Genomic DNA, 12,530 nt, shown 5'->3' on the forward strand with positions numbered 1-12,530 from the left:
GTTGAAAGGAGAGGACCGACTCCTGAAAGTTGTCCTCTGACCTCCATGCCGGTGCCCCCCCCACAAGTGCTAAAATATACACTGAAGGAATATGAGTCCCCCTCCTTTTCCAGCCTTCTCCCGGTGATGGAGTCCACAGCGTGCTGCAGGTCATTGGTACCCGTGTTGCTTCTATTCCAGGGAAGTTCGGCACGGGGATCCAGTCCTACTTCTCCTTCCTACGGTTCCTGGTGATCCTGAACCTGGTGATATTCCTGATCATCTTCATGTTGGTTTTGCTCCCCATCTTACTCACCAAGTACAAGATCACCAACAGCACCTTCGTGTTTGTGCCGTTCAAAGACATGGGTGAGTGGGCATCTTGATCCAGGGTCCTAGGCCACTGTGTCCGTCGGGATGGGTTAGGTTATGCTGCAGAAACGAACGATCCCATTGTCCTTGGTGTCAGTAAGCACGTACTTCTCTGTCATGGTCCAGATCCATCATGGGCTGGGCATCGTCACTCTGGAGCCCAAACTGCTGGGGCAGCCATGATTGTCACTGTGCCCCAGGGGAAGAGAGCCATGGCAAATGTGTGCTGATTACTGACACTTGTGTTTGGAGATGACACACACACACATTTCTCCCACATCTCACTGGCTAAATCAGGACCCTCAGCCCCTCCTGAGTTCATGAGGGCACATGGGAGGAGCAATGCAGGGTGGGTAAGGGGGAGATTTAGCAAACCTAAAAGAATTGACCCGATGACTTCATTTCAAGATTGCTATTTATGATAAGAATGTGCTTGAAGCTTAATAAACAGTTCCACAGTGATCTTGTGTCAGACACTATGGTAAGCTCTGGGCTGGGCTTTGGTCTTCTCAACAAAACTCAGATCTTCTGGGGATCCTGTTAGCTCAGATGGGGAGGTTTTCTCTATTTCACAGATACTCACTGCAAACCTCTGATCCCAGGCTCAGTGGAGGAGCCAGCTAGGCTCCAGGTCTTCTGAAAGTCTTCTAAAACCCTCATGCCCACCTGTCCCGTAACTCCTTACTCAGAAGAACCCGGGAGCATCCCTTCAGAGACCCTAGGCATTCTTCCTCTTCATCTTTGTTTCCATTTCAATTTTCTTAAAATTCAAATAGCCTGGCACCTCAGACTTAGTGTGCGGGCCACTTTCTGCCTCGTGTGTATCCCTATTTTCTCTGTATCCCCATTTTAGAGGCTTATTTCCTGCGTTGTGTGAAAATCAACATTAGGCTTCCAGGCCAGCTCTGCTGCTCAGCTAACCTTCCTGAGCCTCAGTTTCTTTTTCTGTTGAGCCGGGGTGATCATTTAAATAGAGATGATTATTCTTCCCTTAACACAACACTTTGTTATTGAATCCTTAGATCATGTAAAGAACAGTAAACGTTGGGGCTGCAGAAATGGTGTCGGTCTGGTTTCCAACTCCACAGTAGGCAGTTCACAACTGCCTGTAACTCCAGATGTAGGGGATATGATGCCCTGTTTTGTCTTCTGTGGGTGCTTGCATACACATACTCTTCCACACACGTAGTTTAAAGTAAAATAAATGTTAGAAGCACAATAATATTAAACACTAAGCGCACTGAGGGGTGCTTATCTTCTAATCTTACTGCTTAGGATGCCGAGGGGGAAAGATGCTGAGTTGGAGTGGTCTAAACTATATGATGAGACCTTGTCTCCAAATAGCGAAACAAGGGACTGGAGAGATGACTCAGCAGTTAAGAGCACCTACTGCTTTTGCAGAGGATCCACATTCTGTTCACGGCACCCACGTCAGCATAGCAGCCGTACCCAGCTGGAACTTCTGTTCCATCGGATCCAATGCCCTCTCCTGGCCTCTGCGGGCATCTGCACAAACAAGTTGCACATGTGCACATATATCAACAAGCAGACAAGCAAAATGAAGCAATTAAAAAAAACCCACGGAACAAACAAAACTAGATATAATCCCAAATTGTTTAGTAAAGGAACAGTAAAAGAAACCCTAAACACAGAAATGAAAGGAAAGGGGATCTATCAGACACACTGGGACCTGAACGCAGAGCAACAGGGAATAGCAGCTGCTTGGACAAACTCACAGGCGTATCTATGCAGCCACAGCTTGTGTTCCCAAACTGCAGTAGACGGGTTGGTGACATAGTGAGACTCTCTCTGACACGTGTCCTTGTGTTTCTTTCCTGCAGATATTCAGTGCACAGTCTATCCAATAAGCAGCCCTGGGCTCATCTACTTTTACAGTTTCATCATTGACTTGCTCTCTGGCACGGTGAGTCTTTAACTCAGTCCTTTGTGGATGCTCCTTACACGGACAGTCAAGTTGTTTAGACGTTGGTAACCTGAATCTGGAGCTCTGTGGTGTGTGCCTGTGATCTTACAGGTAGAGGCAGGAGGATTGCCAGGTCAGCCTAGGCTGTATAGTTAGACCTTGTCTCAAAATGACAACAAAATCCAAAACACAGTATTCTTTGTCAAAGACCAGTGAGAGCCAAAGGCCAGTGTTGGCAGTGAGCAGCAAAACAGGGTTTGCGGTGAGCTTACCAGCAAGTCCTGTGCCCCTACTGACCTTCCGCTAGAGTATACCGGAAATACTCTCTGCTGATTCCAGGTGCTGGCCTTCTCCTCCTCTCTGCTACCTTTACGTTGACCTGAATTATAATGCTCTGCAGTTAGCATCTCTAATCTGAAAACTCAAAACCAGATTGGGGACGTTTGGGATTGGCTGATGGACACCCAACTGGTGATGTCTATGGAACTAGTCCAAATTCTGAAAAAGCTCAGAAATGTCAGGCCCTCTGGTTCCAAGCATTTCAGACAGAAGACAGCCTACAGATGGTTTAATCTTTCTGGAAGTTGCTAGTATTAAAATGCCATGCCATTGCTTTTCTGAATAATTAGATAAAAAGCCTGAGATTTGTCCATTGTATTTAATATGGCGGCGTGTGTGTGTGTGTGTATGTGCTTTTACATCTCCAAAGTCATGTTTTCTACAAAACTACTCTGAGGGGCCTGGAGAGATGGCTCAGTGGTTAAGAACATTGCCTGCTCTTCTGAAGGTCCTGAGTTCAATTCCCAGCAACCACATGGTGGCTCACAACCAAATATTGTATGCATAATAAATAAATAAATATTAAAAAAAAACAACTCAGAGGTTATTGGTGCACAGTTGAACGCCTCATACATAAATGAGGAAATGGAAGCTGCACAAATGAGGACCACGCAGTATCTTGCCCGAAGTCATTGTTATGGAGAGCAAAACTTGACTTGTCATGGCGGAGCACGCCTTTGATCCTAACACAGGGAAGCAGAGGCAGGTGGATCTCTGCGAGTTCTAGACCAGCCTGGTCTACAGTCAGGGACACATAGTGATACCCTGTCTCAATAAAAAAATAATAATTTTTTTATTATTAATAATTATTAATTTTATTAATAATAAAAATTCCTGGAACCTGACCTGACCTCAGAGCTACTGTCTTCTCTATTCCTCCTCCTCCTCCTCTCTTTGGTCTTTCAAGTCAGGAGCTCACTAAATAGCCCCATTTCTTCACGTTGCATCCCACAGGCAACGTATGTTAGTGTGTTTTAAAGGACAGTTAGTGGCACAGGATCATGGATGTTCGACACAGGTAGCTTGTTTCAGCCCTGTCCCAAACTTTCTGCGGTGTTCTGAAGAGTGACTTGGGTCTGTTATGCACAGCGAGAAAATGACTGGTGTATGAGCGCTTGAGATGTGGAGTCTGTGACTGAGGAAGGGGTTTTATTTCATTCCATTGTTGTCACTTTCTACAGAAACAGAAAAAAGGGAGGGCCACAGGCTTGACTTCTGAAACAGGCTCCTTCTGAGGTCAGGGAACTTACTTTCTGGGCTCTGTGGCTCTCTGGTGTCCCTTTAGAGTGAGGAGAAGGTTGTGAGAACTGAGATCAATCTGAGGCCATGTGGAAAGGGCTCCAAAGAGCTAGACAGACATTTATGATGTGTGTCCAGCCTTTGAGAGAGTGGGAGACAGTATGGGGTCTTCTCTTTCTACGTTTGCTCTTATTTAAGCATTTTCTTACTCAGGTAGTGTGAGAATACATGGTTGTCATAAAGAAAATAAAACTTTGTTTATTATCTGTTTGTTTATTTTTAAACAGTCTTGCTACTTGGCTCAGACTGACCTTAAGCTTGTCACCACTTTTCTCGGTCTGCCTCTACTGCATAGATCCTTGAGTCATTTCCAGCTGTTACGTGTGATTTGGCTCTGGTGTCTTCATATCGTGTGTTCAGAGGACATATTTTCCCCTATAAAAGCTTGTTGGCTGGAGATGTTTGGGTGCTTGGTTCTGTTTTCTGCTATGTGTCTGATTTTGTTGTTGTTGTTGTTTTGCTTTGTTTTGTGTAGACCAGGCTGGCCCTGAAGTCACAGAGCTCCACCTGCCTTTGCTTTCCAAGTGCTGGGATTAAGGGCGACTTCTGTGCCTTTTTTGTGCCTGTATGGGACACCCTTGATCTTGCCTTGTGGCAAGACCTGATCTTCCAGCTTTGCTCTTCTTAAGGCTGCTTTGGCTGCTGACTCCCTTGCAGTTGCATCTAAACTTTAAGACCAGCTTGCTAATTTCTGAATGAAGCCAGCTGGGTTCTGATAGTGTGTGTGTGTGTGTGTGTGTGTGTGTGTGTGTGTGTGTGTGTGTGTGTGTGCCGGTTCCATAGACCCATTTGTGGAGTATTGATACAGAAATCCTGAATCAAGTACATGAACGAAAACAAATGGATGCCTTTCTGTTAGTTATTTATTTTTGGTTTTTCAAGATGAAGTTTTTCTGTGTAGCAGCCCTGACTATTCTGGAACTCGGTCTGTAGAACAGGCTGGCCTCAAACTCAAAGATATCAGCCTGCCTCTGCCTCTCAAAGTGTGTGGACTGGAGGCATGACCACCACCACCCAAATATACATATAATTATATATATATGTATATATATACATATATATATATATAATATTGACCCTTTTTTGTTTGTTTTGTTATTTTGAGATAATGTCTCTTTTAGCCCAGGCTAGCATTGAAATAGTTATGTATCTCAAAAAGAATGACTTTGAACATCTGATCCATCTGCTTCTACCTCCAGAGTGCTAGGATTGAAGGTGTGCACCCCCATCCCTGTTTTAAGCTGGGATCAAACCCATAACCTTGTGCATACTAGGCAAACACTCTACCCTCTGAACTACATCCCCAGCCCGTTTTTATTTCAAATGTGGTTCATGGTTTTCACAATATACTATTTAAACTTGTGTTAAACTTATTCCTAAGTGTTCTTTTTGATGCTATGGCCTAGATTTTTTTCTCAGATTAGTTAAGTGTGGCTTACCATTTAATTTTCTTAAAGGTATTTAATTTTTGGTGTGTATATGGATGTGGGGGAGGGTATGTGGACATGAGGCAGTACCCTTGGAGGCCAGAAGAGGGCGTCAAGTCTTCTGGAGCTGGAGTTACAGGAGGTTGCAAGTCCCCCTGCTGTGGGGACTGGAAACCAAATGGGTCCTCTGCAGTACATGCGGTACATGCGCTGCTGAGCCATCTTCCCAGCACTTACCAGGGAACTTTGAGACTCAGGCTTTAGCAGATCCGTTTGCCCCTAACACTAACTGAACATCCCATAGACCTTGGGTTTCGATTCCGGGATGAACAAGGGCACTCGAGAGTGGGTTCCTCGAGGCAGGGGGGCCTCCTTTGCTTGCCTGCCTGAGCTGACCCCTCTGACCCATGTTCTTGCTTTGTTCAGGGTTTCCTGGAGAAGACCAGCCTTTTTTATGGCCACTACACCATTGATGGAGTAAAATTCCAGAACTTCACGTACGATCTACCCTTGGCTTACTTAATAAGCACAATTGCCTACCTGGCCCTGAGTCTCCTTTGGATAGTGAAGAGGTGAGTGTGCCTTGCTTTCTCCTTCTCTTTGACGTTTGTGCCAGCAATGTCCTTGTTGCTGTGACCAGATACCTGCCAGGAGCAGCTCAAAGGAGGAAACATTTATCTGGGCTTGTGGGTACAGGGAATTTCAGTCCCTCACAGTGGGGAAGGCATGGCAGTAGGAGCTTGACACAGAAGCCTGTTCACAGGGTGGTGGGTAAGAAGAAAGCAGAGAACACTCTGGAACCAGGAGTCTGGCCCTGAGACCTACCTCTGTGAGCTCGTCCCGAAACCTCCCTACATTTCCCCACACTTTTAAGTCTGTGGTGGCATCTCCGATTCTCCATGACTGAACTCTTATTGTTCTGGAAGTCAGGGCCTGAAGGATGAGCAGAACCCACAGGTGGGCTTCGGAGGAAGAGGGTTGAGTGTGCTGCAGGCAAGGCTTGGAGGAGGTAGAAGTCAGGAGCTGGCAGCCGGAGCAGCGGTCTGCAGTTGAGTGTGTGCTAAGTGCCTCTTCCAGGCCCCTCTTCCTCACAGGCTTCACTCTGGCTGGGGAGTATTATGCTAACTGGGTCTCTGTTGGCTTGCAAGTGGCAGAAAGTCAACTCTGGTTAATTGGACCAATGGGGAATTGAGTGTGTGGAGAGCCAAGGAAGGCGCAAGACTGATCTGAGAAGGATACAGCCTTCACTTGGGAGTGATGTCTAGGGCAAGAGCCGCCTCAGCTCTGAGCGCCTGTGTGGCCGCGGCTCCCTGCAGTGGTGGGAAATAGCACATCACTTTCCCACAGCCTGCAGCCCGCCTGATCCTGGGCACAGAAACGCCGTGAAGGTCTTGTTGGCTCTGTCCACTCAGATACCTAATCCTGACCCTTCCATTGTGGTGAGAGCCAGAAGACTAATGATGAGTTGAGTGTGTCCATCCCCTGGTTAGGATTGTGTAGTTTGGATGTGGAATCCCCTCTAAAGGCGTACTGTTGAAGGCTTGGTCCCCAGATGTGTGTAGAGGTGAATGCATCATGAGCTTGCTAATCTCAGAAATGGGGTGATCCACTGATAATTGCACAGCTGAATGGGCTTTTAGGAGCTAGGTCTGGTTGGAGGAAGCAGGTGACACACTTTGTGAGCATTGCCCCTCTTGCTGGAGGCTTCCCTCCTCCCCTCTGCTTCTTCCACCATGCCCAGCTGCTATAATGCCCTCCCCATCACCTCAGGCCCAGCAATGGATCCAGTCAACCATGAATAGAAGTTTTCTGGAACAGTGAAGCAAATAACCCTTTCCGGCTTTAAGCTGTCAATCTCAGGTATTCGCTGCAGCGTGAAGAGTCTGTCTGACAGGTCCTAAGACACCAAGGCCTTTCCCTGGTGGTTTGGTGAGAGAGCAACTCCTAAGAAAGGAGAGAGATTCTAAATACTGTTGACAGTCATTTCACCCAACCCTGGCAGGAACACATAGAAGCTGTATTTGTGAACATCACAAGGGGCTTCTGAGTGAAAACTGTGGGCCGTGCATCATGAACGGTAGTGCACGCCTGTTATCTACTCAAGAGGCTGAGGCAGGAGGATCACAAATTTGAGGACAGCCTGGGCACCTCAACAAATGTCTCAAAACAAAAGTATTATAAGGGGAGGGGAGCTGGGAGTCTGGTTCAGAGATCGAAGCTTTGGGTTCAATTGTCAGCATTGCAACAAATAAATACATAAGGTAAAATTTTTTAAAAAATGCAAATTATTTTGAAAAAGTAAATTGCCTCATGGAGGGCTGAAGAGATGGCTCAGTGATGTGTACACTGGCTGCTCTTCCAGAGGATTGGGCTTGGTTTGATTCCCAGCATCCACATGGTGACTCACAACAATATATAACTCCAACTCTGGGTGATGTGATACCCTCTTCTGGCCCCCATAGGTAACAGGTGTGCACACGGTACACAAGCAATACGTGCAGGCCAAACACCCTACATATACCTACCATACACATAAAGTAGGTATATCTTTAAAAAAGAAGTTACTGAATGGATAAAAGACAGTGAATTTCACCAGTGAGATACCTGCTCAGCTGTCACATAGAATAAACTTCGCTGACCCCGTGGGCCAGCAATGCAGCCATATCCAACTTCGTAGATCTTAAATGAGACCAACTCACAGGCCTGTATGTTGCTGCTGTTCTCAGAAGAATACTTGTGTTTGGGGGTCAGGTCGGTGGAAGGGTTCAAGATCAACCTGATCCGGAGTGAGGAGCACTTCCAGAGTTACTGTAACAAGATCTTCGCTGGCTGGGACTTCTGCATCACCAACCGCAGCATGGCCGAGCTGAAGCACAGCAGTTTGCGCTATGAGCTCCGAGTGAGTGCTGCTGGCTTACCCCGGGGAGGGGCTTCCCTACCAGGTTGGCGCTGGGAGGCTGTGTGCAGGTTACATGGGGAGGGGCTTCCCTACCAGGCTGACGCAGGGAGGCTGTGTGCAGGTTACATGGGATCTCAGGGCCCGTGCTATCTCAGCAAGCTTCCCCTTTGCTGGTTTTAAGAGCTCTTTATAGCGATCAGTTTATCGAGTTGATCACCTTTAGCCCGAGCATGGGTGCTGATAACTTGGGCCTGAGAAGGGAGGTAGGACACACAGGGCAGGTGGCACCTTACCCCCATTCCCTGCTGTCTTATTAATATCCTACCTGGCCATAGCGTCATAAGCATTGCCTGCACTAGGAACGTGAAGGGTGTGCTGTGATAACAGAATGGATTAGAGAGAAGCTGAGGAGTAACAGGAAAACTTCCACACTTAATAGGAAAAGAGAAATGAATAGCATGTTGATCAAACCCATCAGGAAAAGGTTGGGGGTAGAGATCTAAAGCTGAAGGAGGGTGGGTGGAGTTGGCTCTATTTACTATTCATTACACTAACTGTGAACAAATTAAGTTCTGTTAGAAGCAGAGACTCCCAGGCTTAATTAAAAACAAACATAGCCGGACATACCCATAATCCTAGTGACTTGAAAGGTGGAGGCAGAAGAGCTACATCTTGAGGCTGTCCTGGCAACTCAATAAGACTATCTCAAAAACTTTTTTTTAAGGGCTGGAGATATTGGTTGATGGTAGAGGGCTGGCCTGGAGTACTCAACCCTCAGAACTTCAGATAAATAAATTACCAATTAATAAGCAAAATTAAAATAATGATAGATCCCATTTAAAGAAATACTGCACTACCTGCATGTGCACACACACACACAGACACACACACATGCATCGTAAATACCTATTCAGCTTACACACTTATTGCAAAGCCAAATGAAATCTTGAGTGGGAGGTTCTACTTTACCATAAGCCTTAGACATAAAAACTGGTGGGGCTTAGCCTGGGAAGGTATCTCAGGCAACATGAATCTTTAAGAGAAATCTGTGGGCTATGTTACAAAATGCTTACAAATGAGGTTTCCTTGATCCTCAGGCAGATCTGGAGGAAGAGCGGATACGACAGAAAATCGCCGAAAGGACCTCGGAGGAAACCATCCGCATTTACTCTCTGAGGCTGTTCTTGAACTGCATCGTGCTGGCCGTGCTGGCGGCCTGCTTCTATGCCATCTACCTAGCCACTACCTTCTCACAAGAGCACATGAAGAAAGTAAGTGCCCTGTGAGAGTCAGTTGACCTTGCCCCCTGGCGTGGCAGCATGCTGGGTGCCCTGCGGATCTCAGTGGAAGATGCCAACATCATTTCTCTATTCGGCTGGAAGGAGAAGTTCAGTGGATACAGGAACAGCGAATCAGCTGACCAGTTTCCAAACACTGTTTTGGGGATACCTCTTCCCGCCTGAGGAGTTCACAGTATTCAGATCTAAGCTGGGCTGCCTGTGTTTTCTGACTCTTCTAGTTCACAGCCAGGGCCTCAGTTTATAAGAAGAATCCGTGTTTTAAAAGACTTTTTGTCTTAAATTACATGTTTACATGTAGGGAGTGGAGCTGGTACCCGTGAGTGCTTGTGGCTGTGGTGATCAGAAGAGGGTGTTGGAGCCCCCAGTTAGTAGCTGGCTATGGATGCTGAAAATGGAACCCAGGCCCACTGCAAAAGCAGTATACAGTCTTAACTCCTGAGCTGTCTCCCCAGTCCCAAGCAGTGTTTTTTAAAAATCTGTGTTGGGAGCTGAGTGTGGTTGTGCATACCTGGAATTCCAGCACTTTGGAGGCTCAGAGAATCATAAATTCAAGACCAGCCAGAATTTCATAGTGAGTCTTCTTTAGATATATAAAAATGTCTAAATTGGTGTAGTGACCGTCAATCATCAGGCATTAGATACCCAAATACCATAAATACCATCCAACTTGTGGCTTCATCATCTATTCATATACCGTGACTGCTTTCTGTATGGTACGAGATGGTTCACTGCCGCATCCACATTCTAGCCCAAGGAAAAGTGGGGAGGCTGGGGCTGACTCATCTCTTCAAAGATGTGATACAGAGTTTGATTTAAAAATTTCTGACTGGGCAGGGGTGGCACATACCTTGAATCCCATCTGGAAGGCAGAGGCAGGCAAATCTTAGTGAGTTCGAGGCCAACCTGGTCTACAAAGTGAGTTCCAGGATAGTCAGGGCATCACAGAGAAACTCTGTCTCAGAAAAACAAAACAAACAAAACAACACAACAAGAACAAAAAACTTCTATTGCCTCAGCTAGAATTTAGCTATAGTTGTACCTGGTTTCAAGGAAGGCTAAGCAACTTAGTTTTCATCTTGGAGATATATATATATATATATATATATATATATATATATATATATATATATATATATGCTTCTAAGGTAACTTGAATGGGCTGTCCATACGGCATGCACAGAATTCTGTGTATTTCACTAACTGTCCAGCAACTAGGTGTCTGCCTGTGTGCATCGAAGGAAGGCTCTAAGCATCTAAGGCTTTTGTTTCCCAGCCGCCCGGATTGCTAAATGTGCTTTGTGTGTCTTCTCAGCATGCACAGCTGAGTCCTCTGCAGTTCAAGTCTTCACTGTCGCCACCCCACTTAGGCTGACCAGTGCTTTCTGTTATCTCTCCAGGAAATTAACAAGATGGTTTTTGGGGAGAACCTCTTGATATTGTACCTCCCATCCATTGTGATCACACTGGCCAATTTCATCACCCCAATCATCTTTGCCAAGATCATTCACTATGAGGATTACTCGCCAGGCTTCGAGATTCGCCTGACAATTCTTCGGTAATGCCTAACTGTGTGCATGCTGGGTAGACCAGTGCTTACTCATGGCAGGCATTGCTAGTTGCTTGTGGCTTATTTTCCTGTTATGCTAAGAATTGTCCTTCCTTGATGAGCCCCATGAGTAGATTATCATTTGCCATGCAGTGAAGGTCCCTAGGTTTCGGAGTCTCCTGTCAGTGTTATACTTTTGATTCTATGTTAACTGAAAGCATAGGATGGGTCCCTAGAAGGACATACTGTTCCAAAGATGCTAACATCTAACTGACAGCATCAGGTAGAATCCAGGGAGTTCATAGTGAGCAAAGACGGCCAAGTGGGTACTGTGCTTGGACTGGATAACTTTTTCCTTCTTCTCAAATATCGGGGATTTTTCTTTTGAGACTATCTTAGTTAGGATTTCTGTTGTTGCAATGAAACATCATGACCAAAATGCAAGTCGGGGAGGAAAGGGTTTATTTCACTGTTCATCACTGAAGGAAGTCAGGACAGTAACTCAAACACGGAAAGAACCTGGAGGCAGGAACTGATGCAGAGGTCATGGAGGGGTGCTGTTTACTGCCAAGTTCAACATGATTTGCTCAGCATACTTTCTTCTAGAACTCAAGACCACCAGCCCAGGGGTGTCCCCACTGTGCCCTCCCCCTGCAATCACTAAATAAGAAATGTTCTACAGGCTTGCCTACAGCTGATCTTACAGAGGTTTTTCCCACTGAGGCTCCCCCCCCTCTGATGACTCTAACTTGTGTCAAACTGTCCTAAGAGTGGTGAGGACAGAGCTCATCTCAGTATGTGTAAGAAGGCTAAGGGATTTATCTTTTATCCTGGAGAGCCTTAAATGTGGTTGAGCAAACTGCTGTTGAGAGAGAGGACGGCTGTTAGAAATCTTCTATGTTGCTAATGGCCTCAATTCTACACCCTCCAGCCTTAGCTACCAAAGTGCTGGGATTTACAGGCCGAAACCACCACTCCAGACTGTATTTATATCATTTTTATCTTTTTTTTTTTAAAGCAAGAAAACATCAAAGCCTTTGTATTTTGTAACTACAGGGGTGGAGGAATTTTTTTTTTATTAGCACTTATCTGAACAAAACAATGTGTTTCATTGTGACATTTTCATACGGGTATATAATGTGTTTCAACCTTACTGATTTCCTCCACATTCTTGGGTCTCCCGTCCCACATGTGGCACCCTCCCTGTCACTGTAGGAAGTTCCAAGCCTTTCCACTCCACAGCTGCATCCATACCTGACCTTTGGCCCACCTTGTTTCATACCTTCTCTGTGTTTATGCTGGGTTATATTAAGGAGCTCTTAGGTGGCATGCCATTCCAGCCGTAAACACTTCAGTGTCTCCAAGTCACCAGGACGTGGTTTAACAAAACTTTACCTCGTGTTCCAAAATAGAGCCAGTCTCCATGGTGGAGGGGGTGGCGACT

At 45.9% G+C, this 12,530-nt stretch overlaps 1 protein-coding gene across 1 annotated transcript in view; it reads left to right on the forward strand.

The window, feature by feature from the left end:
* The window catches only part of Tmc7 (transmembrane channel like 7), a 48,794-nt gene that overhangs the window by 21,969 nt on the left and 14,295 nt on the right, over window positions 1-12,530 (forward strand). Inside the window, exons 4-9 of the mRNA XM_087908535.1 lie at window positions 181-348; window positions 2,193-2,275; window positions 5,767-5,912; window positions 8,092-8,239; window positions 9,337-9,510; window positions 10,938-11,095. Coding sequence (XP_087764661.1) covers window positions 181-348; window positions 2,193-2,275; window positions 5,767-5,912; window positions 8,092-8,239; window positions 9,337-9,510; window positions 10,938-11,095 — 877 coding nt within the window. The remainder of the gene's footprint in view (window positions 1-180; window positions 349-2,192; window positions 2,276-5,766; window positions 5,913-8,091; window positions 8,240-9,336; window positions 9,511-10,937; window positions 11,096-12,530) is intronic.

This window comes from Myodes glareolus, chromosome 7, assembly GCF_982192425.1.
Source record: "Myodes glareolus chromosome 7, mMyoGla1.1, whole genome shotgun sequence".
NCBI classification, from domain to species: domain Eukaryota; kingdom Metazoa; phylum Chordata; class Mammalia; order Rodentia; family Cricetidae; genus Myodes; species Myodes glareolus.